Raw genomic sequence first — 27,015 nt, forward strand, 5'->3', positions numbered from 1 at the left:
TATTTCAGATTTTCGAGTTTTCTGGTTTTTGAATTGTCGGATTTTTTTTTTTTTTTTAGGATTTTTGTACTTTTAAATCTTTGGATTTTCATTCTTATTTTTAGATTTGCGAATTTCCGAATTTTTTAATTTCTTGATTTTTAAAATCTGAATTTCCAAAATTCCGAATTTCCAAATTTTCAAATTTGCGTATTTATGAATTTTCGAATTTCCGAATTCTCAAATTTCCAAATTTTCTACATTTCAAATTTCCGAATTTTCAAATTTTTTTTGAATTTACGAAATTTTCAAATTTACGAAATTTTTAATTTATGAATTTTCAAATTTACAAATATTCTGAAAAATTTGTAAATTCGACAATTCGGATAGTTCTGAAATAAGGAAGAAGTTGTCTAAATTCGTTAGAAAACTAATTTGGTACTAAACGAATTGCACATGTCTACTATGTAATAGAAACGTTTTTTATAAAATATATATATATATATATATATATATATATATATATATATATAAATATGTATACTGTATATTGCGTTGATAAAGGTAGATAGAGAAAAAAGGGAAAGCAACATATAAATTGTTTAAACTTCAGTGTTAACTTGTTTGAAGTTTTTCTGTCCTCCAGCTGTATAAATATGTGAAACAAATAAAAAATCCATATAAGACGGCAGACAGAATTAACTTCTTTGATGAAAATTGTGAATTTCCATTCTACTACAAAATAGTAAATTGGAAGAAGTCTAACCGCCAAATTAGAATAAAGTCTACTGATATTGGTTTGTACACACCATGGGGTAAAGAAGAAGACCAACTTCACATTGACCCCAACAAAATAACATGGGATGAAGACAATAATACGGTGAGGAGGAGAACATGTGGCTCTCACTTTTCATGACATTGGTCGCCCATTGTACAGTTTTCACAACAGATATGTAACAATTATAGTCATTCAATGACATTTCATAATGTTACCCATGAACTTTATTGCTTCAAATATTATATTAGCCTTATCTGTCCTTCACATATAATATAAATAACACAGAAATTAACCACTTGCCTACTAGACACTTTAACCCCCTCCTGCCCGGACCATTTTTCAGCTTTCAGCGCTGTCACATTTTGAATGACAATCGCGCGGTCATGCTACACTGTACACATATGAAGATGTTATCATAATTTTCATACAAATAGAGCTTTCTTTTGGTGTTATTTAATCACCACTTTTTTTTTATTTTTTGCTAAATAAACAAAAAAAGAAATTGAAAAAATAAAAACAAAACAACAACAAAAAACATTTTTCATAGTTTATTATTCCATTTTGAAAACAGGTAAATTTTCTCCTTCACTGATGTGCGCTGATGAGGCTGCACTGATGGGTGACTCTGGTGAGCGGCACTGATAGGTGGCACTGATGGACACCGATGAGGCGGCACTGATAGGTGGCACTGATGGGCATTGATAGGCACTGGTAGGCAGCACTGATGGACACTGATAGGCAGCATTGATAAGTGACACTGATGAGGAGACACTGATGGGCACTGACTGACAGCACTGATGAGCATTGATTGGCAGCACTGGTGGGCACTGATTGGCAGCCCTGATTATTAGTGCTGATGCCCCTTTAACACAAGCCAGTTATTGGCTCTCTTCTTCTCTCTTCACAATGTCAGCATGAGGAAAGAAAAGCCCATAACCAGCTTGTGTTTACATCCTGTGATCAGCTGTCATTGAACACAGCTGATCACGTGGAAAAGGGCCACTGTGATTGGCCCTTTATCCCAATCTATGGTCATCTCAGTCCCATGGACTCAGAGATCACAGAGGACAATCCCAGGAGGATGTCCATGGATTCCCTCCCAGCAAAGTAAGCCTGGGCTGTAACCATCTTTAATGTGGGCAGGACGTGGTTAAAAAAAGGAAGTAAAATATTTTTTGAGATTATTTCTTACTCTTCCTCATAGACTATGGGGTTCTCCATGGGGAATGACTTCTGTCCCCCCAGGTTACAATAGTTAACATGTTTGTAAACCATAAGAGTGAAATTCTCTTTTTTCCTCCTGTTTGCTCTATTAAATATACAATTTCAAGCATTTTGTTATACCTGTTCTAAATGCAAAAAAAAAAAAAATAGGGCAAGGTTGACACCAGTCTACAAAAAAAAAAAATATATATTACACTTTAAAGTGCAAGTAAACCTGAAATTTACACGTAAACTCTTTTTTTTTCACTTCCTTTTAGAAGCTGGAGTCTCGGTGTGTGGACTCTTGTTTGCCCGGATACAGAAAAAAGCCAGGAGCTTCAATCCACTCTTGCTGCTATGACTGTGTCCCATGTTCAGAAGGGCAGATATCCAATGTGACTGGTATACCTTATATTTTTATATACATACTGTATAAACCTTCACTGGCCTCATGATTCGATTCGATTACGATAATGCTGTCCACAATTAGATTTGTTTCAATTCCGCGATGCATCATGAATACTGCACACAGTTTTCATCCAAAAAATTCAAAGGTTCAGAAATACTCCATTTTCTCTGTTCTTAAATAAAAGACAACACTCCCTGCATGTAGCAAAGTGTAAACACAGCAGAAAACTTAAAGAGGAGCTCTAGACTGCCCCCAAATGACTACAGGAGATGGTCAGAGACTGCAGACATGACACGGGACATGGTCACAGACTGCAGACATGATACAGGAGATGGTCAGAGACTGCAGACATGACACGGGACATGGTCACAGACTGCAGACATGATACAGGAAATAGTCAGAGACTGCAGACATGATACAGGAAATGGTCAGAGACTGCAGACATGATACAGGAGATGGTCAGGGACTGCAGACATGATACAGGAAATGGTCAGAGACTGCAGACATGATACAGGAAATGGTCAGAGACTGCAGACATGGTACAGGAGATGGTCAGAGACTGCAGAGATGATACAGGAGATGGTCAGAGACTGCAGACATAATACAGGAGATGGTCAGAGACTGCAGACATGATACAGGAAATGGTCAGAGACTGCAGAGATGATACAGGAGATGGTCAGAGACTGCAGACATGATACAGGAAATGGTCAGAGACTGCAGAGATGATACAGGAAATGGTCAGAGACTGCAGAGATGATACAGGAGATGGTCAGAGACTGCAGAGATGATACTTTAGATGGTCAGAGACTGCAGACATGACGCGGGACATGGTCACAGACTGCAGACATGATACAGGAGATGGTCAGAGACTGCAGAGATGATACAGGAAATGGTCAGTGACTGCAGAGATGATACAGGAGATGGTCAGAGGCTGCAAACATACTACAGGAGATTGTTAGAGACTGAAGACATACTACAGAAGATGGTCCGAGACTGCGGACTTGATACAAGAGATGGACAGAGACTGCAGGGATGATACAGGAGATGGTCAGAGACTGCAGAGATGATACAGGAGATGGTCAGAGACTGCAGAGATGATACAGGAAATGGTCAGTGACTGCAGAGATGATACAGGAGATGGTCAGAGACTGCAGAGATGATACAGGAAATGGTCAGTGACTGCAGAGATGATACAGGAGATGGTCAGAGACTGCAGAGATGATACAGGAGATGGTCAGGGACTGCAGAGATGATACAGGAGATGGTCAGAGGCTGCAAACATACTACAGAAGATTGTTAGAGACTGAAGACATACTACAGAAGATGGTCCGAGACTGCGGACTTGATACAAGAGATGGACAGAGACTGTGCACAATGTTTCCATAACATCCCCCCAAACGACAATGTATGCCATTTCATTAACTATGGTTTATGCATGTCTTATTGTCTTAGTGATTTATTCACACCTCCATTGATACCTTTTTACGTTTTGTGTGATTTATGGTTTTGCTCATCACTGCTCCACACATACAATGCCGCATCGTGGATGGCCGAATCCCGATGCATCGATGTTACGATTAATTTCAACACCCCTAATATACAGTATATATGCGCATATACTATGTTTTTTGTATTAATTGTTTTTAACTTTAACGTGAAATTCACAGATGTGCAAAAGCTGTAACATTACACTTTGCTACAATGTAAATTAGTGAGTGTACAGCTTGTATAACAGTGTAAATTTGCTGTCCCCTCAAAATAACTCAACACACAGCCATTAATGTCTAAACCGCTGGCCACAAAAGTGAGTACTGGGTACTGCCCTGGGGAAATGTATCAATGAAAAAAAGTTTGTAAAAGAGATTTTTAAATGAGCAGTGATTTACTGATGCTTAAAGTAAAACTATAAAAAGGAAAAATTCCTTTAAATATAGTGCCTGGGGGGTCCCCTAAGTCCGCATGTAAAGTTGTCAAAAATTTAAATTATATGCACCTGTCCAATAGGAGAGGAAAAATTTGGTCCTTGGGTGTTAATTGTGTCCATGAAACCTACACTATAACATTTTTTGCAGATAAAATCAACACCCACAAATCTAGGCAGCGTAGACAGTCTTTCAGAGATTCCAGATCCAGAAAACACTTAATCATCTCCATCAGGGGCCTAATAGCTACTGCTAATCCAGGAATAATCCATTTTGATAAATGTAGCCGGTTAACAGAGTTAGTGGACAGACACGCTCTTTTATCAGTCACAAAACCTCCGTCAGCACTGAATGACTGTTTGGAAAGCACACTGGATGCAAGGCAGTCTAGCAGCTCAATTGCATACTGGGCAATTTCGGGCCAGTGGTCTATTGTCATGACCCAGCTAACCAGTAAATCATTTACTGGAAAGCTTTCCATGTCTGTTTTTGCCCATAGATAATCTCTCACCATATGATGCAGATACTGTCGATTGGATGTGGACGCCAAAAATCCTTCTCCACCACTCCTCTCTTGATCAACACAAGCCTTAAAAATAGCTTTTCCATGAGATTGTAACCTACCAGAGTCTGGAGAGGTGTTACATAAACTCCTCTTTAAGGTGTCCTCAAGATATATCATGCTCTGCTCCCTCTGTGGGGATGGGATGAGTTCCGAGACTTTCCTCTTGTACAATAGTGATCCTTCTTCCTGATGCCACACATTCTTGGGCATCAGCAAAATCCTTTTGCTGGCTTTAACGAATGAGGAAGGCCATGCACTGCAAGTTTGCATCACATTCCTGGCTAAAGCTAAAATAATCTCTGCTCCGGTGTGGCTTCTGTCCCCTAGACAGACCAGCTGAAGCACTGCATGGCATTTTTTAGCCTGTCTCATTGAATAGCCCCATGAACACTTAGGGGGTACTGGTGGTTCTTAGGACAATTCAGCAGAGGAGGGCATGGAGGAGGAAGAGGAGGGGCGGAGCTGACAAATCTCTCATCATTACCTCCAGCTGTATGGAGACGTGGTGGCAAAACAAGCTGCAGCACTGAGCCCTGTCCAGCATCATTCCAAGTTGCAAGCAGAGTTACCCAGTGTGCTGTGAAGGAAATATATCATCCCCAGGGTCTCCATCAGGGGGGTACAGCCATTACAACTGTAAGGGGCCCCAGGGCCCGAAGGGCCCACCCGGACCAGAAGAAGGTGGGATGGGTAAGGGGGTCTGTGCTGTGCAGTATAGAAATGACCTCACAGTTTCTCCAGTTCTCGTGTCATTGATTTTAGACATCGAGCTCTTTACTGCCATCTCTGGCTACTATGTGCATGTGCACCACTCTTGTGACAGTGATCTACCTGTACTGAGCTTCTCACCAACATGCCAGCTTTGTAAAAATGAGCTGGGACCAGGTAGGAAGCTACAAGTAGGGGCTGTGAAGGAAAGGAAGGGGGACTGTTTGTGTACAGGGAGGGGCCAGAGGCATGTGTGTGTAAAGATTTGTGTATGTGGGGCTGCCATATATACAGGTGTGTGGGGGGGGTGGCTGATACAGGTGTGTGTGGGGGGGACGCTGACATATATACAGTTGTGTGTGGGGCACTGACATATATAGAGGTGTGTGGGGGGTGCTGACATATATACATGTGTGTGTGGGGGTGGCTGACATATATACAGGTATGTGTGTGGGGGTGCTGACATATATACAGGTGTGGGGGGGCTGACATATATACAGGTTTGTGTGTGTGCGGGGGGGTGCTGACATATATACAGGTGTGTGCGTGGGGGGCTCTGATATATATACAGGTGTGGGGGGGGCGCTGATATATATACAGATGTGTGTGGGGGGCTGAAATATATACAGGTGTGTGGGGAGGGTGTTGACATATATACAGGTGTGTGTGAGGGGGGCTGCCAAATATACAGGTGTGTGTGTATGGGGGGCTGACATATATACAGGTGTGTGAGGGGGGCTGACATATATACAGGTGTGTGTGGGGGGGCTTACATATACAGGTGTGGGGGGCACTGATATATATACATGTGTGTGTGTGGGGGGGCTGAAATATATACAGGTGTGTGAGGTGGCTGACATATAAATAGGTGCATGGGGGGCTGACATATATACAGGTGTGTGTGTATGGGGGGGCTGACATATATACAGGTGTGTGTGAGGGGGGCTGCCATATATACAGGTGTGTGGGGGGGCTGACATATATACAGGTGTGAGGGGGCTGACATATATACAGGTGTGAGGGGGGCTGAATATATACAGGGGTGTGTGAGGGGGGTTGCCATATATTCAGGTGTGTGTGTGAGGGGCTGACATATATACAGGTGTGTGTGTATGGGGGGGCTGACATATATACAGGTGTGTGTGAGGGGGGCTGCCATATATACAGGTGTGTGGGGGGGCTGACATATATACAGGTGTGAGGGGGGCTGACATATATACAGGTGTGTGTGGGGGGGCTTACATATACAGGTGTGGGGGGCACTGATATATATACATGTGTGTGTGTGGGGGGGCTGAAATATATACAGGTGTGTGAGGTGGCTGACATATAAATAGGTGCAATGGGGGGCTGACATATATACAGGTGTGTGTGTATGGGGGGGCTGACATATATACAGGTGTGTGTGAGGGGGGCTGCCATATATACAGGTGTGTGGGGGGGCTGACATATATACAGGTGTGAGGGGGCTGACATATATACAGGTGTGAGGGGGGCTGAATATATACAGGGGTGTGTGAGGGGGGTTGCCATATATTCAGGTGTGTGTGGGAGGGGCTGACATATATACAGGTGTGTGTGTATGGGGGGGCTGACATATATACAGGTGTGTGTGAGGGGGGCTGCCATATATACAGGTGTGTGGGGGGGATGACATATATACAGGTGTGAGGGGGGCTGACATATATACAGGTGTGAGGGGGGCTGACATATATACAGGGGTGTGTGAGGGGGGTTTCCATATATTCAGGTGTGTGTGGGAGGGGCTGACATATATACAGGTGTTAGGGGGGCTGACAAATTTACAGGTGTGAGGGGGCTGACATATATACAGGTGTGAGGGGGGCTGACATATATACAGGTGTGTGTGGGGGGGCTTACATATACAGGTGTGGGGGGCACTGATATATATACATGTGTGTGTGTGGGGGGGCTGAAATATATACAGGTGTGTGAGGTGGCTGACATATAAATAGGTGCATGGGGGGCTGACATATATACAGGTGTGTGTGTATGGGGGGGCTGACATATATACAGGTGTGTGTGAGGGGGGCTGCCATATATACAGGTGTGTGGGGGGGCTGACATATATACAGGTGTGAGGGGGCTGACATATATACAGGTGTGAGGGGGGCTGAATATATACAGGGGTGTGTGAGGGGGGTTGCCATATATTCAGGTGTGTGTGGGAGGGGCTGACATATATACAGGTGTGTGTGTATGGGGGGGCTGACATATATACAGGTGTGTGTGAGGGGGGCTGCCATATATACAGGTGTGTGGGGGGCTGACATATATACAGGTGTGAGGGGGGCTGACATATATACAGGTGTGAGGGGGGCTGACATATATACAGGGGTGTGTGAGGGGGGTTTCCATATATTCAGGTGTGTGTGGGAGGGGCTGACATATACACAGGTGTTAGGGGGGCTGATAAATTTACAGGTGTAAGGAGGCTTACATATATACAGGATTGAGGTGGGGGGCTGAGTGTGTACAGGTGAGGTGGCCGGTGTGCGGATTCAGTCGGATGGCCCATAGGCAAGCCCTGGGGAATGTTGGTGGTCAGGCTTGGGGGGGGGGTGGGGGGCCCAGGTCTAAAGTTGTCTAAGGGACCCAAAAATTTCTGATGGCTGCCCTAATCATCCCTGACCATGCTTGCTGGACCACGTGTCAGCAGTAACATGGACATTGCGGCTAACTACCTTTCCCATCAATGCCACAGAATTGTCTTCCACTTAATGGTAGAGAGCTGGAATGGCCTTGCAAGTAAATAGTGACCGGGAACCTACCATTGTGCAAACTCATGGAAGGGGCAGAATCCATAAGACCGAAAAGCAGGAGTTGTAAAGCCATCAGCTTGGACAAGCTGGAATTTAGACGCTGGGCATATGGTTGGCAGTGACTATGTTTTTTTTTTCCACTGCAGTAACTGGGGCAGAGAAATTTGCCTGCTATTCTCTACAGCTGGTGGTGTGCTGCTGGCAGACGTGCTGCAAGGACCTGTGACACCCTTTGCTATACCATCATCCTTGTCAGTGGAAGCTGCTGAGAGGTCATGAGATATAGCGTGGGTAGACCTGAAAAGTGAGGAAAGAGGAGAAACAGAATTTTGTCCCTTTTGTGTGACTTTCAGGTAGACATGTGCAGGATGAAAAAAGTATTGTTTTGATTCGTTATTAAACTAAATTTGTTATCTATCTATCTATCTATCTATCTATCTATCTATCTATCTATCTATCTATCTATCTATCTATCTATCTATCTATCTATCTGTTCTATTGTTTTTCTATGCTATTCTTTTCAATTATTTTCTATTTTATTTTAATCTTTTCTATTCAAATTCAAAATCATCCTATACAAAATTAGAATTTAGTAAGATGGTTTTATATATATATATATATATATATATATACACACACAGTGGGGACTGAAAGTATTCAGACCCCCTTAAATTTTTCGCTCTTTGTTATATTGCAGTCATTTGCTAAAATCATTTAAGTTCATTTTTTTTCCTCATTAATGTACACACAGCACCCCATATTGACAGAAAAACACAGAATTGTTGACATTTTTGCAAATTTGTTAAAAAAGAAAAACTGAAATATCACATGGTCCTAAGTATCCAGACCCTTTGCTCAGTATTTAGTAGAAGAACCCTTTTGATCTAATACAGCCATGAGTCTTTTTGGGTCATCTATCCTAGAGGGTGTGTGTGTGCGTCTGTGAGTGTGTGTCTGTCTGACCTCCAATATGGAAGCATAGGCTTTATATGTTACATGTGAACGTGTGAACGTCATAACCTCACCCATTTTTGTTCATTGATTACATCAATGCCGAGTATATTCTCTGCTTTGTGACATACCCAAATGTTAATGTTAGTTTTCACTAATCCAGGTACTTCAAATGTTACATTAGATACTTGTCTAGCAGTGGAATTAGCTGTATTATTAAAACCCACTATATTACACATAGGAGAATTTGGTTTCACAGGTATGTTTTCTTTGGTAAGGCTAATCTCAGATCCACTGTCAATGAGACAATTAATATTTTTACCATTCAGCAAACATTGTATATATAGCCTACCATTCTTGTCCAAAATAATTGGTGCTACATATTGTAATGGCAGAGAAATTGAATCCCGATGTGATTCTATTTTTGGCAATGGCAATAAACCCTCTCTTTCAGTGACAGTGTTGTCTGAACTGCTGTTAATAGTCAAATTACTGATCTGTTTGACTTCAGTGGCATAAGGCAATTCAGTCAAAATTTTATCTTGCCGTGAAAAAACAGGTTGTACAAAAGCTGATTTTTCATTCTCCATATCTTTAGTTTTTATTTGTGAGTCTCTCTTAAATTTACAGCAATGTTTTCTCATATGGCCAGATCTATGACAGTAAAGACACGTGATAGGGTCTCCTTGTCTCACTTGTCTGCAGCTGTCCTTGTCATTCCTGCCAAGACCTGTCTTTTCTGACATGTCTGCAGCCTGACTATTTTTGTCACATTGAATTATAGCTATCTCGTGTGTGAGATTGCTTTGATTCAATTGTCTCCTAATTTAATCAATGAAACTTACTATATCATTTAAATTTTGACGTTCCTGCGCTATGGCTACTGAAGTTGGGTCAAGGTATTTAATTTTTTTTATGAAAGCTGTTTTTAAACCTGGGTCATTGTCATCATCTACTCCAAATATCATTTCATAAACCTTGCAAAATTTTATTTTAAAATCAATTGGATTTTCTTCTGCAGTAGTCTGTAAAAGATCTAACATTTTTACGGTCGGTATTTGCTCACCGGTCATACATAGCAATAATTGTCGCAGTCTATCTGTCGCGTCATTTTGTTTTTCCTGACCTTCGTCATCAATAACAGGTGTGTTAATTCGTTTAGCGAAATTAACAGGAACCCACAACTGAAATATGTAATTGCGTTGATCATTTGACAGAATAAAACGATCCGCAAACATTTCAAATAAATCCCAATTGGAAAATACAGTTGCCTCAGTGTCATAAATAGGAAAGTCTTTTAAAACTTTCATAAGTTGATCATGTATTTGCAACTTTAGTTTTGCAGTTCTACATAATAAGTTTTTATGTTTCATTTCTTTTTCATCAGTAGCATCAACATTCTCCATATCCAAACTTTCCGGAATATAAGAGGATTGTTGCTTACATTTAGATTCAGTCATTTTGTCATCTGTAGTTATTACAGCAATCTGTGTCCATCTACTGTCATTCTGAAGTTTTTCCAAAAGATTTGTTTTGGAGTCAATTTGTTCCTCAAGATTCTCTATATAATTACAAAAAATCTCACAGTTTGGACAATTAAGAGAATCTTGGGACACATTTTCATGTATTCCTGTGTTCTATATATTGTTAGTTTCTGTCTGCTTTAGTGTACACACATTTTTAGCAGGTAAATCAACATTAATAATCATTTTGTTAAATATTCTCACTAATTTCAATACGTTATTTATTTTCTTACGTAATTTATGTACAGTGAACCTGGATTTATCAATCTGTGTATTGGCATTTAAGCATTCATTGTACATATATGCCCACAAGTGACTGTCATTTGGATATAAAGACACATCTTTAAACTCTAACTTGCTGTCTTTAGCTATTTCATCAATAAATTCCATAACTTTACTCACCATATTTAGAAGAATTTCTCGTCTTCAGCCGGCTCAGTTTCTTGGACCTCTTGTCCACATCTGATGCAACACAAACGCCTCTTGGTTGATAGGTTCTGAACCGTCTTTTTTCTCGAGACTTGAATATTCGCAAAACTGTGCTAATCTCTCCCCCCTCAGCAAGGATCGAGATTTCCGTTAGAATTGAGAAATGACGGAACTGTCTGGCCCGCCAAAATGAAGAATATTATTAATATCTAATATTCTTGTATCTCAGAGGCGCTTCCGGATGAATAGCACGAACCAAAAAAAAAAAAAATGACGTGTGAGTCCCCCTAAATTCCATACCAGGCCCTTCAGGTCTGGTATGGATATTAAGGGGAACCCCGCGCCAAAATTAAAAAAAAAAATGACGTGGGGTTCCCCCTAAATTCCATACCAGACCCTTCAGGTCTGGTATGGATTTTAAGCGGAACCCCGCGCCAAAAAAAAAAAAAAAACGGCGTGGGGTCCCCCCAAAAATCCATACCAGACCCTTATCCAAGCACGCAACCTGGCAGGCCGCAGGAAAAGAGAGGGGGACGAGAGTGCGCCCCCCCTCCTGAACCGTACCAGGCCACATGCCCTCAACATTGGGAGGGTGCTTTGGGGTAGCCCCCCAAAACACCTTGTCCCCATGTTGATGAGGACAAGGGCCTCATCCCCACAACCCTGGCCAGTGGTTGTGGGGGTCTGCGGACGGGGGGCTTATTGGAATCTGGAAGCCCCCTTTAACAAGGGGACCCCCAGATCCCAGCCCCCCCCGTGTGAAATGGTAAGGGGGTACTTACCCCTACCATTTCACTAAAAAACTGTCAAAAATGTTAAAAATGCTTCTTCTTTCTTCTATCTTCCTTCATCTTCTGGTTCTTCTGGTTCTTCTGGCTCTTCTGGTTCTTCCTCCAGCATTCTCGTCCAGCATCTCCTCCACGGCGTCTTCTATCTTCTTCTCCTCGGGCCGTTCCGCACCCATGGCATGGGGGGGAGGCTCCCGCTCTTCTCTTCTTCTTTTCTCCTTTTCTTCTCTTCTTCTCTTCTCTTCTTCATTTTCTTCTCCTGGCCGCTCCGCAACCCATGCTGGCATGGAGGGAGACTCCCGCTGTGTGACGGCGCTCCTCGTCTGACAGTTCTTAAATAACGGGGGGCGGGGCCACCTGGTGACCCCGCCCCCTCTGACGCACGGTGACTTGACGGGACTTCCCTGTGACGTCACGGGGAATGCCACAGGGAAGTCCCGTCATGTCCCGTGCGTCAGAGGGGGGCGGAGTCACCGGGTGGCCCCGCCCCCGTTATTTAAGAACTGTCAGACGAGGAGCGCCGTCACACAGCGGGAGCCTCCCTCCATGCCAGCATGGATGCGGAGCGGCCCGGAGAAGAAAATGAAGAAGAGAAGAAGAGAAGAAGAGAAGAAGAGAAGAAAAGAAGAAGAGAAGAAGAGAAGAGCGGGAGCCTCCCCCCATGCCATGGGTGCGGAGCGGCCCGAGGAGAAGAAGATAGAAGACGCCGCGGAGGAGATGCTGGACGAGAACGCCGGAGGAAGAACCAGAAGAGCCAGAAGAACCAGAAGAACCAGAAGATGAAGGAAGATAGAAGAAAGAAGAAGCATTTAAATAAAGGAATTGTCAAAAACTGTCTCTTGTCATTTTTAACATTTTTGACAGTTTTTTAGTGAAATGGTAGGGGTAAGTACCCCCTTACCATTTCACACAGGGGGGGCCGGGATCTGGGGGTCCCCTTGTTAAAGGGGGCTTCCAGATTCCGATAAGCCCCCCGCCCGCAGACCCCCACAACCACCGGCCAGGGTTGTGGGGATGAGGCCCTTGTCCTCATCAACATGGGGACAAGGTGTTTTGGGGGGCTACCCTAAAGCACCCTCCCAATGTTGAGGGCATGTGGCCTGGTACGGTTCAGGAGGGGGGGGCCGCACTCTCGTCCCCCCCTCTTTTCCTGCGGCCTGCCAAGTTGCGTGCTCGGATAAGGGTCTGGTATGGATTTTTTGGGGACCCCACGCTGTTTTTTTTTTTTTTTTTGGCGCGGGGTTCCCCTTAAAATCCATACCAGACCTTTCAGGTCTGGTTTGGAATTTAGGGGGAACCCCACGTCATTTTTTTTTTTATTTTGGCCGGGGTTCCCCTTAATATCCATACCAGACCTGAAGGGCCTGGTATGGAATTTAGGGGGACTCCCACGTCATTTTTTTTTTTTTTTTTGGTTGGGGTTCCCCTTTGGGGAATTCCCATGCCGTTTTTATCAATGAACTTCTATGTGTATTGTCGGCAATGCAATAGCAGTTTTAAATGAGTTTTTTCCTTCAAAATGTCATTTTGCTGTCAGACTGTTCTAAACACAGGAAACATGCGCCCCTTTACAGGCATACTATAGACACCCCCCAGGTACGAAATTTAAAGGGATATTACACTTTTATTGTTTGACTTTAAGCATTATTAAAATCACTGCTCCTGAAAAAACGGCCGTTTTTAAAACTTTTTTTTGCATTGATCCATGTCCCCTGTGGCAGGACCCAGGTCCCCAAACACTTTTTATGACAATAACTTGCATATTAGCCTTTAAAATTAGCACTTTTGATTTCTCCCATAGACTTTTAAAGGGTGTTCCGCGGCATTCGAATTTGCCGCGAACACCCCAAATTGTTCGCTGTTCGGCGAACTTGCGAACAGCCAATGTTCGAGTCGAACATGAGTTCGACTCGAACTCGAAGCTCATCCCTACTTCTCATGACATTCTATACCAAGATACCTTAAATGTCATACTCAAATTGGCTACACCAGAAAAATCCAGCAATGCTCAGCTTTAGATGAAGAATCATGTCAAATCAATTGATCAAGGTCATTCACACATACTCTATTTATTATGATTAATCATAAAACCAAATATGTTTTGCAAGCTTGCCATGAATATAATATAACACCTATAAGTGCCGAATTATGAATTTGGAATAATATTCTAACACAGATCCTCTCCAGTTCTGTCAGGTTGGATGGTAAACGTTGGTGGATGGCCATTTTTAGGTCTCACCAGAGATGCTCAATTGGGTTTAAGTCAGGGCTCTGGCTGGGCCATTCAAGAACAGTCACAGATTTGTTGTGAAGCCACTCCTTCGTTATTTTAGCTGTGTGCTTAGGGTCATTGTCTTCGGCCCAGTCTGAGTTCCTGAGCACTCTGAAGAAGGTTTTTATCCAGGATATCCCTGTACTTGGCTGCATTCATCTTTCCCTCGATTGCAACCAGTCGTCTTTGTCCCTGCAGCTGAAAAACACCCCCACAGCATGATGCTGCCATGGGACTGTATTGGACAGGTGATGAGCAGTGCCTGGTTTTCTCCATACATACCGCTGAGAATTAAGGCCAAAAAGTTCTATCTTGGTCTCATCAGACCAAAGAATCTTATTTCTCACCATCCTGAAATCCTTCAGGTAAACTCCATGCGGGCTTTTATGTGTCTTGCACTGAGGAGAGGCTTCTGTCGGGCCACTCTGCCATAAAGCCCCGACTGGTGGAGGGCTGCAGTGATGGTTGCCTTTCTACAACTTTCTCCCATCTCCCGACTGCATCTTTAGAGCTCAGCCACAGTGATCTTTGGGTTCTTCTTTACCTCTCTCACCAAGGCTCTTCTCCCCAGTTTGTCCGGACAGCCAGCTCTAGGAAGGGTTCTGGTCATCCCAAACGTCTTCCATTTAAGGATTATGGAGGCCACTGTGCTCTTAGGAACCTTAAGTGCAGCAGAATTTTTTTGTAACCTTGGCCAGATCTGTGCCTTGCCACAATTCTGTCTCTGAGCTCTCCAGGCAGTTCCTTTGACCTCATGATTCTCATTTGCTCTGACATGCACTGTGAGCTGTAAGGTCTTATATAAACAGGTGTGTGGCTTTCCTAATCAAGTCCAGTCAGTATAATCAAACACAGCTGGACTCAAATGAAGAGGTAGAACCATCTCAAGGATGATCAGAAGAAATGGACAGCACCTGAGTTAAATATATGAGTGTCACAGCAAAGGGTCTGAATACCATGTGATAGTTCAGTTTTTCTTTTTTAATAAATCTGCAAAAATGTCAACAATTCTGTGTTTTTCTGTCAATATGGGGTGCTGTGTGTACAATTAATGAGGGAAAAAATGAACTTAAATGACTTTAGCAAATGGCTGCAATATAACAAAGAGTGAAAAATTTAAGGGGGTCTGAATACTTTCCGTCCCCACTGTATATAATATGGTTATATATATATATATATATATATATATATATATATATATAATGGAATCAAATTAAAATAGAAAAGGTTCAAATAGAACAGAAAACAATAGAAAAGAATAGCATAGAAAAACAATAGAACAGAATAGAAAAAAAATATTATAATATATGTTTTTTTTCTCGGAGAATAGGTGCAGGAACTCCTCCCGTCTGAGTCACCCCTTGTCTCTGCCCCTACCCACCTGTGACCACTGTCATTGATTCCACCCCCCCCACCCACCTACCAGTAGGGATGAGCCGAACACCCCCATGTTCTGCTTGCACCAGAACTTGCGAACAGGCAAAAATTTTGTTCGAACACGCGAACACCATTAAAGTCTATGGGACACGAACCTGAATAATCAAAAGTGCTAATTTTAAAGGCTTATATGCAAGTTATTGTCATAAAAAGTGTTTGGGGACCTGGGTCCTGCCACAGGGGACATGGATCAATGCAAAAAAAGTTTTAAAAACGGACGTTTTTTCGGGAGCAGTGATTTTAATAATGCTTAAAGTGAAACAATAAAAGTGTAATATCCCTTTAAATTTCATACCTGGGGGGTGTCTATAGTATGCCTGTAAAGGGGCGCATGTTTCCCGTTTTTAGAACAGTCTGAAGGCAAAATGACATTTCAAAGGAAAAAAAAGTAATTTACATCTATATAATTCTATCATTGATTGACTACATACTGTACCTGTTTTCCCTGTGAAAGGTTTGGATGATAGAGAAGACTGTAGAGCGAGGCACATTAGGCTGCACTCGGCGACCTTCCTCTGCCATTGTGAGGCCATGGTTGATGACATGATCTATAATTGTGGCCCGAATTTAATCAGGGACAGTATAGTTTCTTCGTGCTCTTCGGCCTCTTCCCCCTATTCCACCACCACTCACCCTTATTCCTCTTCCTCTTCTTCTTCCTCTTCCTCGAGCAGGCAGTTTCCCTTGTTCATTTACTTGGCCAGGTGCCTCCATGTTCAGAAATTGTACTGGTCTTGCATGGTTAAGCTCTATATATACATGTTTGGCAGCATTTACAATCATGGACAGCACCTGTCAGGTAACTAAACATCATCTGAGTCATCTGAGACCAACTCCAACTCCTCCTTTGTTAGTCAAGTTCTAGTTGCACCTGACTGTCAATTGCTGTAATCATTTTATCAAATGTTCCAAGAGATTCATATATGGTATTCATGGTATTATGTTCCTGAATAATTTTGACAATTGAACAGACTATTATGCATTTGATGACTTAAACAATGAAATGACGCTGACACGTTTTGGAGAGAACAACCATTAGACTGAGAATTGACAATCGGTTTAGATCAACAAGATCTATTCACTTGGAAATTGTGCTAAATGTAGGCTACTTGTACTTAATCATTTGAAAGATGTACTGAGACATTGAGACATGTACTGAGATATTTGCAATTTTGATGAAATGAATGAGAAATTCAATTCAGTTGTGAACAATTGCCAAGTGGTTTGGAGATTTGTCCATGTTGTTTTGAGAATGTCATTTCTGTTTCAAGAAATGAGCCAAAACAATGGAGAAAAACTGTAAAACTACTCGTGGCTATTAATGAATTGCCGGTCCGACAATACACATAAAAGTTCATTGATAAAAACAGCATGGGAATTCCCCACAGGGAACCCCAAACCAAAAAAAAAAAAAAAAAAATGACGTGGGGGGGTCCCCCTAAATTCCATACCAGGCCCTTCAGGTCTGGTATGGATATTAAGGGGAACCCCGGCCAAATTTTTTTTTAAAAATGGCGTGGGGCCCCCCTCAAAATCTATACCAGACCCTTCAGCTCTGGTATGGATTTTAAGGGGAACCCCACGCCAGAATTAAATAAAAAATGGCGTGGGGTCCCCCTAAAAATCCATACCAGACCCTTATCCGAGTACGCAACCTGGCAGGCCGCAGGAAAAGAGGGGGGGACGAGAGAGCCCCCCGTTCCTGAACCGTACCAGGCCACATGCCCTCAACATTGGGAGGGTGCTTTGGGGTAGCCCCCAAAACACCTTGTCCCCATGTTGATGAGGACAAGGGCCTCATCCCCACAACCCTTGGCCGGTGGTTGTGGGGGTCTGCGGGTGGGGGGCTTATCAGAATCTGGTAGCCCCCTTTAACAAGGGGACCCCCAGATCCGGGCCCTCCCCCCTGTGTGAAATGGTAAGGGGGTACAAAAGTACCCCTACCATTTCACAAAAAAACTGTCAAAAATGTTAAAAATGACAAGAAACAGTTTTTGACAATTCCTTTATTTAAATGCTTCTCCTTTCTTCGATCTTCTTTCTTCTATCTTCCTTCGGTTTCTTCCTCTATCTTCTTCTTCTTCTGGTTCTTCTGGTTCTTCCGGTTTTCTTGTCCAGCATCTTCCTCTGCGGCATCGGCGTCTTCTTCCTTTCGTCTCCTCGGGCCGCTCCGCATCCATGATGGCATGGAGGGAGGCTCCCGCTGTGTGACGCTTCTCTCTTCATCTTCTTCTCTTCATCTTCTTCTCTTCATCTGCCACTGTGCCCCACCTAAAAACAGCCACTATGCCCATTAAAAGCAGCCATTGTGCCCATAAAACGCTGCCACTGTGCCATAAAACGCAGACACTGTGCCATCAAACGCTCCCACTGTGCCATCAAACGCTGCCACTGTGTCCATCAAACGCAGCCACTGTGCCCATTAAAAGCAGCTACTGTGCCCATCAAACATAGCCACTGTGCCCATTAAAAGCAGATACTGTGCCCATCAAACGTAGCCACTGTGCCCATCAAACGCAGCCACTGTGCCCCACCTAAAAGCAGCCACTGTGCCCATCAAAAGCAGCCATTGTGCCCATAAAACGCTGCCACTGTGCTATAAAACGCAGCCACTGTGCTATAAAACGCTGCCACTGTGCCATCAAACGCTGCCACTGTGTCCATCAAATGCAGCCACTGTGCCCATTAAAAGCAGCTACTGTGCCCAACAAACATAGCCACTGTGCCCATTAAAAGCAGCTACTGTGCCCATCAAGCGTAGCCACTGTGCCCTTCAAACGCGGCCACTGTGCCCCACCTAAAAGCAGCCACTGTGCCCATTAAAAGCAGCCATTGTCCCAATAAAACGCTGCCACTGTGCTATAAAACGCAGCCACTGTGCCATCAAACACTGCCACTGTGCCCATCAAACGCAGCCACTGTGCCCATTAAAAGCAGCCATTGTGCCCATAAAACGCTGCCACTGTGCTATAAAACGCAGCCACTGTGCCATCAAACACTGCCACTGTGCCATCAAATGCTGCCACTGTGTCCATCAAACACAGCCACTGTGCCCATTAAAAGCAGCTACTGTGCCCATCAAACATAGCCACTGTGCCCATCAAATGTGGCCACTGTGCCCCACCTAAAAGCAGCCACTGTGCCCATTAAAAGCAGCCATTGTGCCCATAAAACGCTGCCACTGTGCTATAAAACGCAGCCACTGTGCCATCAAACGCTGCCACTGTGCCATAAAATGCTGCCACTGTGCCCATCAAACGCAGCCACTGTGCCATCAAACACTGCCACTGTGCCCATCAAACGCAGCCACTGTGCCCATTAAAAGCAGCCATTGTGCCCATAAAATGCTGCCACTGTGCTATAAAATGCAGCCACTGTGCCATCAAACACTGCCACTGTGCCATCAAATGCTGCCACTGTGTCCATCAAACACAGCCACTGTGCCCATTAAAAGCAGCTACTGTGCCCATCAAACATAGCCACTGTGCCCATCAAACGCGGCCACTGTGCCCCACCTAAAAGCAGCCACTGTGCCCATTAAAAGCAGCCATTGTGCCCATAAAACGCTGCCACTGTGCTATAAAACGCAGCCACTGTGCCATCAAACGCTGCCACTGTGCCATAAAATGCTGCCACTGTGCCCATCAAACGCAGCCACTGTGCCCATTAAAAGCAGCTACTGTGCCCATCAAACGTAGCCACCGTGCCCATCAAACGCAGCCACTGTGCCCATTAAAAGCAGCTACTGTGCCCATCAAACGTAGCTACTGTGCCCATCAAACGCAGCTACTGTGCCCCGCCTAAAAGCAGCCACTGTGCCCATCAAACGCAGCCACTGTGCCCATCAAACGCAGCCACTGTGCCCATTAAAAGCAGCTACTGTGCCCATCAAACGCAGCCACTGTGCCCATCAAACGCAGCCACTGTGCCCATTAAAAGCAGCTACTGTGCCCATCAAACGCAGCCACTGTGCCCATCAAACGCAGCCACTGTGCCCATTAAAAGCAGCTACTGTGCCCATAAAACGCAGCCACTGTGCCCATCAAACGCAGCCACTGTGCCCATTAAAAGCAGCTACTGTGCCCATCAAACACAGCCACCGTGCCCATCAAACGCAGCCACTGTGCCCATCAAACGCAGCCACTGTGCCCATCAAACGCAGTCACTGTGCCCATTAAAAGCAGCTACTGTGCCCATCAAACGCAGCCACTGTGCCCATTAAAAGCAGCTACTGTGCCCATCAAACATAGCCACTGTTCCCATCAAACACAGTCACTGTGCCATCAAATGCTGCCACTGTGACCATCAAAAGCAGGCACTGTGCCCATCAAACACAGCCACTGTGCCCATCAAATGCAGCCAGTCTCTGACCATCTCTTGTATCATGTCTGCAGTCGATTACCATCTCCTGTAGTATTTCTGCAGTCTCTGACCATCTTTTGTACAATGTATGCAGGCTCTGACCATCTCTTGTACAATGTATGCAGGCTCTGACCATCTCTTGTACTATGTATGCAGTCTCTGACCATCTTTTGTACTATGTATGGAGTCTTTGACCATCTCTTGTACTATGTATGCAGTCTCTGACCATCTCTTGTACTATGTCTGCAGTCTCTGACCATCTCTTGTACTATGTCTGCAGTCTCTGACCATCTCATGTATCATAATTGCAGCCTCTGACCATTTCTTGTATCATGTCTGCAGTCGATGACCATCTTCTGTAGTATAGGACATAAAGGGGGGTTAAAAGGTAACCCTAAGAAACAATCAAGGGAGATCAGCCACGGTATATGAATTAATTAATAGAAGCTTTATTGGTGAAGTTACTTCACTTTTTAACCCCCCTTCATGTCCTAGGCTGCATGCTTTCTGGGAGATATACCGCCCTAAGGGCAAATCGGTGGGTAGGTTTACCTTTATGGTTCACTAACCAATAATGTAGGATTCCTTTTTTTTTATAGTTTGTTCCATCTTCTGTAGTATGTCTGCAGTCTCTAAACATCTTTTGTAGTATGGCTGCAGTCTCTGACCATCTCTTGTATCATGTCTGCAGTCTCTGACCATCTTCTGTAGTATGTCTGCAGTCTCTGACCATCTCTTGTATCATGTCTGCAGTCGATGACCATCTCTTGTACTATGTCTGCAGTCTCTGACCATCTTTTGTACTATGTCTGCAGTCTCTGACCATCTCTTGTAGTATGTCTGCAGTCTCTGACCATCTTTTGTAGTATAGCTGCAGTCTCTGAACATTTCTTGTATCATATCTGCAGCCTCTGACCATCTTCTGTAGTATGTCTGCAGTCTCTGACCATCTCTTATATCATGTCTGCAGTCTATGACCATCTTCTGTAGTATTACTGCAGTCTCTGACCATCTCTTGTATCATGTCTGCAGTCTCTGACCATCTCTTGTGCTATGTCTGCAGCCTATGACCATCTCTTCCATTATGTCTGCAGTCTTTGACTATCTTTTGTATTATGTCTGCAGTCTCTGATCATCTCTTGTACATTGTCTGCAGTCTCTGATCATCTCTTGCATTATGTCTGTAGTCTCTGACCATCTCTTGTACTATGCCTGCAGTCTCTGACCATCTCTTGTATCATGTCTGTAGTCTCTGACCATCTCTTGTATCATGTCTGCAGTCTTTGACCATCTTCTGTAGTATGTCTGCAGTCTCTGACCATCTCTTATACTATCCATGCAGTCTCTGACCATCTCTTGTACTATGTCTGCAGTCTCTGACCATCTCTTGTACTATGTCTGCAGTCTATGACCATCTCTTGCATTTTGTCTGCAGTCTTTGACCATCTTTTGTATTATGTCTGCAGTCTCTGATCATCTCTTGTACCATGTCTGCAGTCTCTGACCATCTCTTACATTATGTCTGCAGTCTCTGACCATCTCTTGTACTATGCCTGCAGTCTCTGACCATCTCTTGTACTATGTTTGCAGTCTCTGACCATCTCTTTTATCATAACTGCAGCCTTTGACCATCTTCTGTAGCATGTTTGCAGTCCCTGACTATTTCTTGTATCATGTTTGCATTCTCTGACCATTTCTTGTATCATGTCTACAGTCTCTGACCATCTTATGTATCATGTCTGCAGTCTCTGACCATCTCTTGTATCATGTCTGCAGTCTCTGACCATCTCTTGTACTATGTCTGCAGTCTCTGACCATCTCTTGTACTATGTCTGCAGTCTCTGACTATCTCGTGTACTATGTCTGCAGTCTCTGACCATCTCTTGTACTATGTCCGCAGTCTCTGACCATTTTTTGTATCATATCTGCAGTCTAACCATCTTATGTAGTATGTTTGCAGTCTCTGACCATTTCTTGTATCATGTCTGCAGTCTATGACCATCTTCTGTAGTATGTCTGCAGTCTCTGACCATCTCTTGTATTATGTCTGCAGTCTTTGACCATCTTCTGTAGTATGTCTGCAGTCTCTGACCATCTCTTATACTAAGTCTGCAGTCTCTGACCATCTCTTGTACTATGAAAAAATGATAATGAATCCGCGCTATGGAGATAGGTGCAGATATAATTCAGAACTGCTGCCTCCACAAATGCAATTATCACCAAAGTGGGAAAAGCTGTAGACGCTCCCGAGGTATTGTGGTATTTAATATTTTTATTGTGGGTGGAATTTTTTTTTCTAAATAAAGAATTCTATATGAACTTTTTGCATTATTGGGTGTTCCCCTAGAAGAATCCTTGTCCAGGCCCCTTTGGGGTCTCTTCTCTACCTTGTCCCCCCCTTCCCTGGTCTTTTTTACAAGTTGTTGTATGATTCAGAGGAACTTGCCTTGGTAGCCTTATCTAACTAATTATTCAATTTGTGCTACCGGCATAAGACCCCTTGTCCCTGGGTGGGGACAGTGTTTTTTTTTTTTAACATTAAAGTTTATTAAAGAATAAAATAGCTTACATACATGAAAAGAATGAAATGAAAAGTACAATAGTGTACATTTGGAATGAAACATGTAGTATAATGAAACTAACAAGTATGTATTAAAACCAAATCTTCCAGTATAGTAAATGGTAGAGGTTACAGCAGGACCCTCATAGCAGTGGCGGCCCGTCCATAGGGGGCGCCTGGGCGCCGCCCCCCCCCCCCCCCTCCAGGCAGAAAAAAAAAAGTAAAAAAAAAAAAATGTTATTACTGCCCCTTTAAAAAAAAAAAAAAGGGAAAAAAAAAGGTCCTTAAGTGCACTGTGTCCGGACGCTGGACACAATGTGATGCCGGACACAGTTCACTTATGGGAAGCGCCATGTCTATGCAATCACAAGATTGCAGTCGTGGCGCTGCATTTGCGGAAGTTTAGCCCGCCTTGTGGCGTTTTCTGTAGCGCCGAGTAGCTTCCGCCCGGCCATGGTACTAGATACTACAGGCGCCGGGCAGAAGCTACTCATTTGCCCTGAGTCAGATGACACTTCCTGATTCTCTCTCTCATTGCGCCCGAGAGAGGAAACAGGAAGAATGCTGGTGCCAGTGTGAGGAGGAGGACACCGCAGGAGACCCAAGGTAAGTACCGCTGTGTGGAGAATAGGGGGGACAGAGGCTACATTTGGGGGGGACAGAGGCTGCATGTGGGGGGGACAGAGGCTGTATTGGGGGGGACAGGCAGCATTTTGGGGGGGATAGAGGCTGCATTAAGGGGGGACAGAGGCTGCATTGGGGGGGCAGAGGCTGCATTTTGGGGGGGACAGAAGCTGCATTTGGGGGGGCAAAGGCTGCATTTTGGGGGGGACAGAGGCTGCATTTTGGGGGGGCAGAGGCTGCATTTTGGGGGGGACAGAAGCTGCATTTGGGGGGTGCAGAGGCTGCATTGGGGGGGACAGAGGCTGCATTTTGGGGGGGCAGAGGCTGCATTTGTGGGAGACAGAGGCTGCATTTTGGGGGGACAGACGCTGCATTTGGGGGGGCAGAGGCTGCATTTTGGGGGGGATAGAGGCTGCATTTTGGGGGGACAGAGGCTGCATTTGGGGGGGCAGAGGCTGCATTTTGGGGGGGATAGAGGCTGCATGGGGGGATAGAGGCTGCATTGGGGGGACAGAGGCTGCATTTGGGGGGCAGAGGCTGCATTTGGGGGGACAGAGGCTGCATTTTGGGGGGGACAGAGGCTGCATTTGGGGGGGGGAATAGAGGCTGCATTTGGGGGGGACAGAGGCTGTATTTGGGGGGGGACAGAGGCTGCTTTGGGGGGGCAGAGGCTGTATTTGGGGGGACAGAGGGCGTATTTGGGGGGGACAGAGGCTGTATTTGGGGGGGGACAGAGGCTGCATTTTGGGGGGGACAGAGGCTGCATTTGGGGGGGACAGAGGCTGCATTTTGGGGGGGCGGAGGCTGTATTTGGGGGGGACAGAGGCTGTATTTGGGGGGGACAGAGGCTGCATTTTGGGGGCAGAGGCTGCATTTTGGGGAGGACAGAGGCTGCATTTTGGGGGGTAGAGGCTGCATTGGGGGGGCAGAGGCTTCATTTGGGGGGGGCAGAGGCTGTATTTGACTGGGGCAGAGGCTGCATTGGGGGGGCAGAGGCTTAATTTGGAGGGGGGGACACAGGCATGCTGCATTTGGGGGGGGGGCAGAGGCTGCATTTGGGGGGGGACAGATTCTGCATTTGGGGGAACAGAAGCTGCATTTAATGGGACATAGGAATGCTGCATTTGAGGGGGGACAGAGGCTGCATTTGGGGGGGACAGAGGCTGCATTTGGGGGGGACAGAGGCTGCATTTGGGGGGACAGAGGCTGCATTTGGGGGGACAGAGGCTGCATTTGGGAGAACAGAGGCTGCATTTAATGGGACACAGGCATGCTGCATTTAATGGGACACCGGCATGCTGCATGGGGGGGCAGAGGCTGCATTTGGGGGGGACAGAGGCTGCATTTGGGGGGGGGACAGAGGCTTCATTTGGAGGGGGACACAGGCATGCTTCATTTTGGGGGGGACAGAGGCTGCATTTGGGGGAGGGCAGAGGCTGCATTTGGGGGGGGACAGAGGCTGCATTTAATGGGACACAGGAATGCTGCATTTGGGAGGGGGCAGAGGCTGCATTTGGGGGGGACAGAGGCTGCATTTGGGGAGGGACAGAGGCTGCATTTGGGGGGGGACAGAGGCTGCATTTGGGGGGGACAGAGGCTGCATTTAGGGGGGGACAGAGGCTGCATTTAGGGGGGGACAGAGGCTGCATTTGGGGAGACAGAGGCTGCATTTTATGTGACAGAGGCTGCATTTGATGTGACACAGGCTGCATGTAAGGAGGGACTCTGCTGGGGGCACCTGATGTAAGGACAGACTGCTGGGGACGCCTGATGGCATCTGGTTGTAGGCAACATGGCTAGTGACACACTCGGGGCTCCCACTGATTCTGCATTATGGTGAGTTGAATGATTTAATTTTATATTACAATGTAATAATAGAAATAATGCGCTTTAATCATCCTGACACCATAACAACCATGGTGCTGGGATGATTGAAGTGCTAACACCAGGTGTTTGGAGTATCTTTATCTGCTGATTGTTAAACTTTCTAGAATACACATATTTCTATTGTTGTGTAGGATCTGGGCCTGCTGTCCCTCTCTCCCTCTCCCTCCATCCCTCGTTCATCTCAGATGCTAACCACATCACCTTAGAGCCACGCCCACTATTTCGCTGAAACCATGCCCATTTTCACCAAGTGGGAGGGGTCAAAAAGGAAGGGCGGGGTCTGCCCCCCCCCCCATCCTAAAACTTCACCAGCCGCCATTGCCTCATAGGAATAACAAGAATAAAAGGGTATTACCATTATTGTGATATGTTTTAAATGGGGGTATGGTCCACGGTTATTACCGTTGAGCATTTCATTTATTATAGATAGTGAAGTGAAGAGTAAAGATCAAGATTAGAAAGATAAATATAAAGAGAAGAAAAAGGTTAAGAGGAAGTGATAAGTGAAGTTGCATTACTAGGATAGTTCTGAAATTCTGATCTATGGTTTGAAGGTTAAACCGTTTGTATATAACAAATGACATGTTGGTATATATAGATAACTGGAAAAATCCAAAGTGATACTTCATAGGTTCTAATTTACTAAAGACACATCAGAGAGCCTGCAGATCAGCACACAATCGTATGTCTCAGGGATCTTATCTAAGACATTAACTTTACATAAGCCTGGGAGTGTTTGAAGACAAACCAAGGAGACCATGTTTTGTGGTAGCATTCAATGATCTCAGAGGACTGGGCCGCTGTGTCTTCCATCTCACAGATGTACGAGACCTTATGCAGCCATTCTTTTAATGAGGGGCTAAGTGCGGATTTCCACTAAAGTGGTAATAAGTGAATTGGCTGCATTTATCAAATGCTTGGAGAGAGAAGCTTTATATTTCCTGTAAGAGAAACTTGTCACATGCAGCAAACAACAGGCAGCATCAAGTTTTAGTTTAGTCTCCGTGATTTGTTGGATAACCTCGCTGACTCTGAACTAAAATGGTAGTATCAAATCACAGTGCCACCAAATGTGTAGCAATGTGCCTTTGGCCTTGTTACATCTCCAGCATAAGTCAGATGTCTGAGGGTACCACTTATGCAATTTATCTGGAGTTGCATACCAATGGGTCAAGATCTTATAAGCTGTTTCCTGCATTTGTGTGCTGACTGAGCCTTTATGGGACAATACACATGCTCTTTCCCATTGTTTATCGGTAAACTGTATTCCCAGTTCCCTTGAGCATCTCTCTCCGAACCTGTCCATGGCATTTGTCTTCAAATTTTGCAACCATGCATAGGAAGTGGAAGTGGTTTTCGCTACCTGTTCCCCATTAAAGCACGTCCGTTCAAATTCTGTGAGTTCTCTTGTAAAGTGGTTCCTGCGGGCAGCATTGTTAACATAACTGCGTACTTGGAAGTATGACCACATGGGCAGGTGGGGCGTTTTGTTCTCCATTTTGAATTAGATAAAGTCTTTCACTGTTTTATTCTTAAAGCAATGCAATGCAAGGAGAGGCATCTTTGTGTCAGCTGATGCTAATAGGTGATTTCCTAAGCCTGGTGGGAAATCTGGATTATCCTGTAACGGAGTAAGAGGGCTCAGGGGTGTGGAGAATTTGGAACGTTTTGCAAGATTGTGGAAAGTGTCCAAAGAGGCATTTATGAGAGGATGTGTTTTTACAGAAAGGGGGTATTTCGTTTTGGGTAACCATGGAGAGAATTGAAGTGGGATTGCGCTCATGTCGTTTTCAATGGTGACCCAATCTTTAAGCTTTGAGTGACAATGCCAATCA

General features: G+C 44.6%; 1 protein-coding gene across 1 annotated transcript in view; it reads left to right on the forward strand.

Moving 5' to 3' along the window:
* Positions 1-27,015, forward strand: part of LOC141130771 (vomeronasal type-2 receptor 26-like) — a 132,440-nt gene that overhangs the window by 73,646 nt on the left and 31,779 nt on the right. Inside the window, exons 4-5 of the mRNA XM_073618160.1 lie at positions 626-859; positions 2,239-2,362. Coding sequence (XP_073474261.1) covers positions 626-859; positions 2,239-2,362 — 358 coding nt within the window. The remainder of the gene's footprint in view (positions 1-625; positions 860-2,238; positions 2,363-27,015) is intronic.

The sequence above is a fragment of the Aquarana catesbeiana genome, linkage group LG01 (assembly GCF_042186555.1).
Source record: "Aquarana catesbeiana isolate 2022-GZ linkage group LG01, ASM4218655v1, whole genome shotgun sequence".
Taxonomy (NCBI): Eukaryota; Metazoa; Chordata; class Amphibia; order Anura; family Ranidae; genus Aquarana; species Aquarana catesbeiana.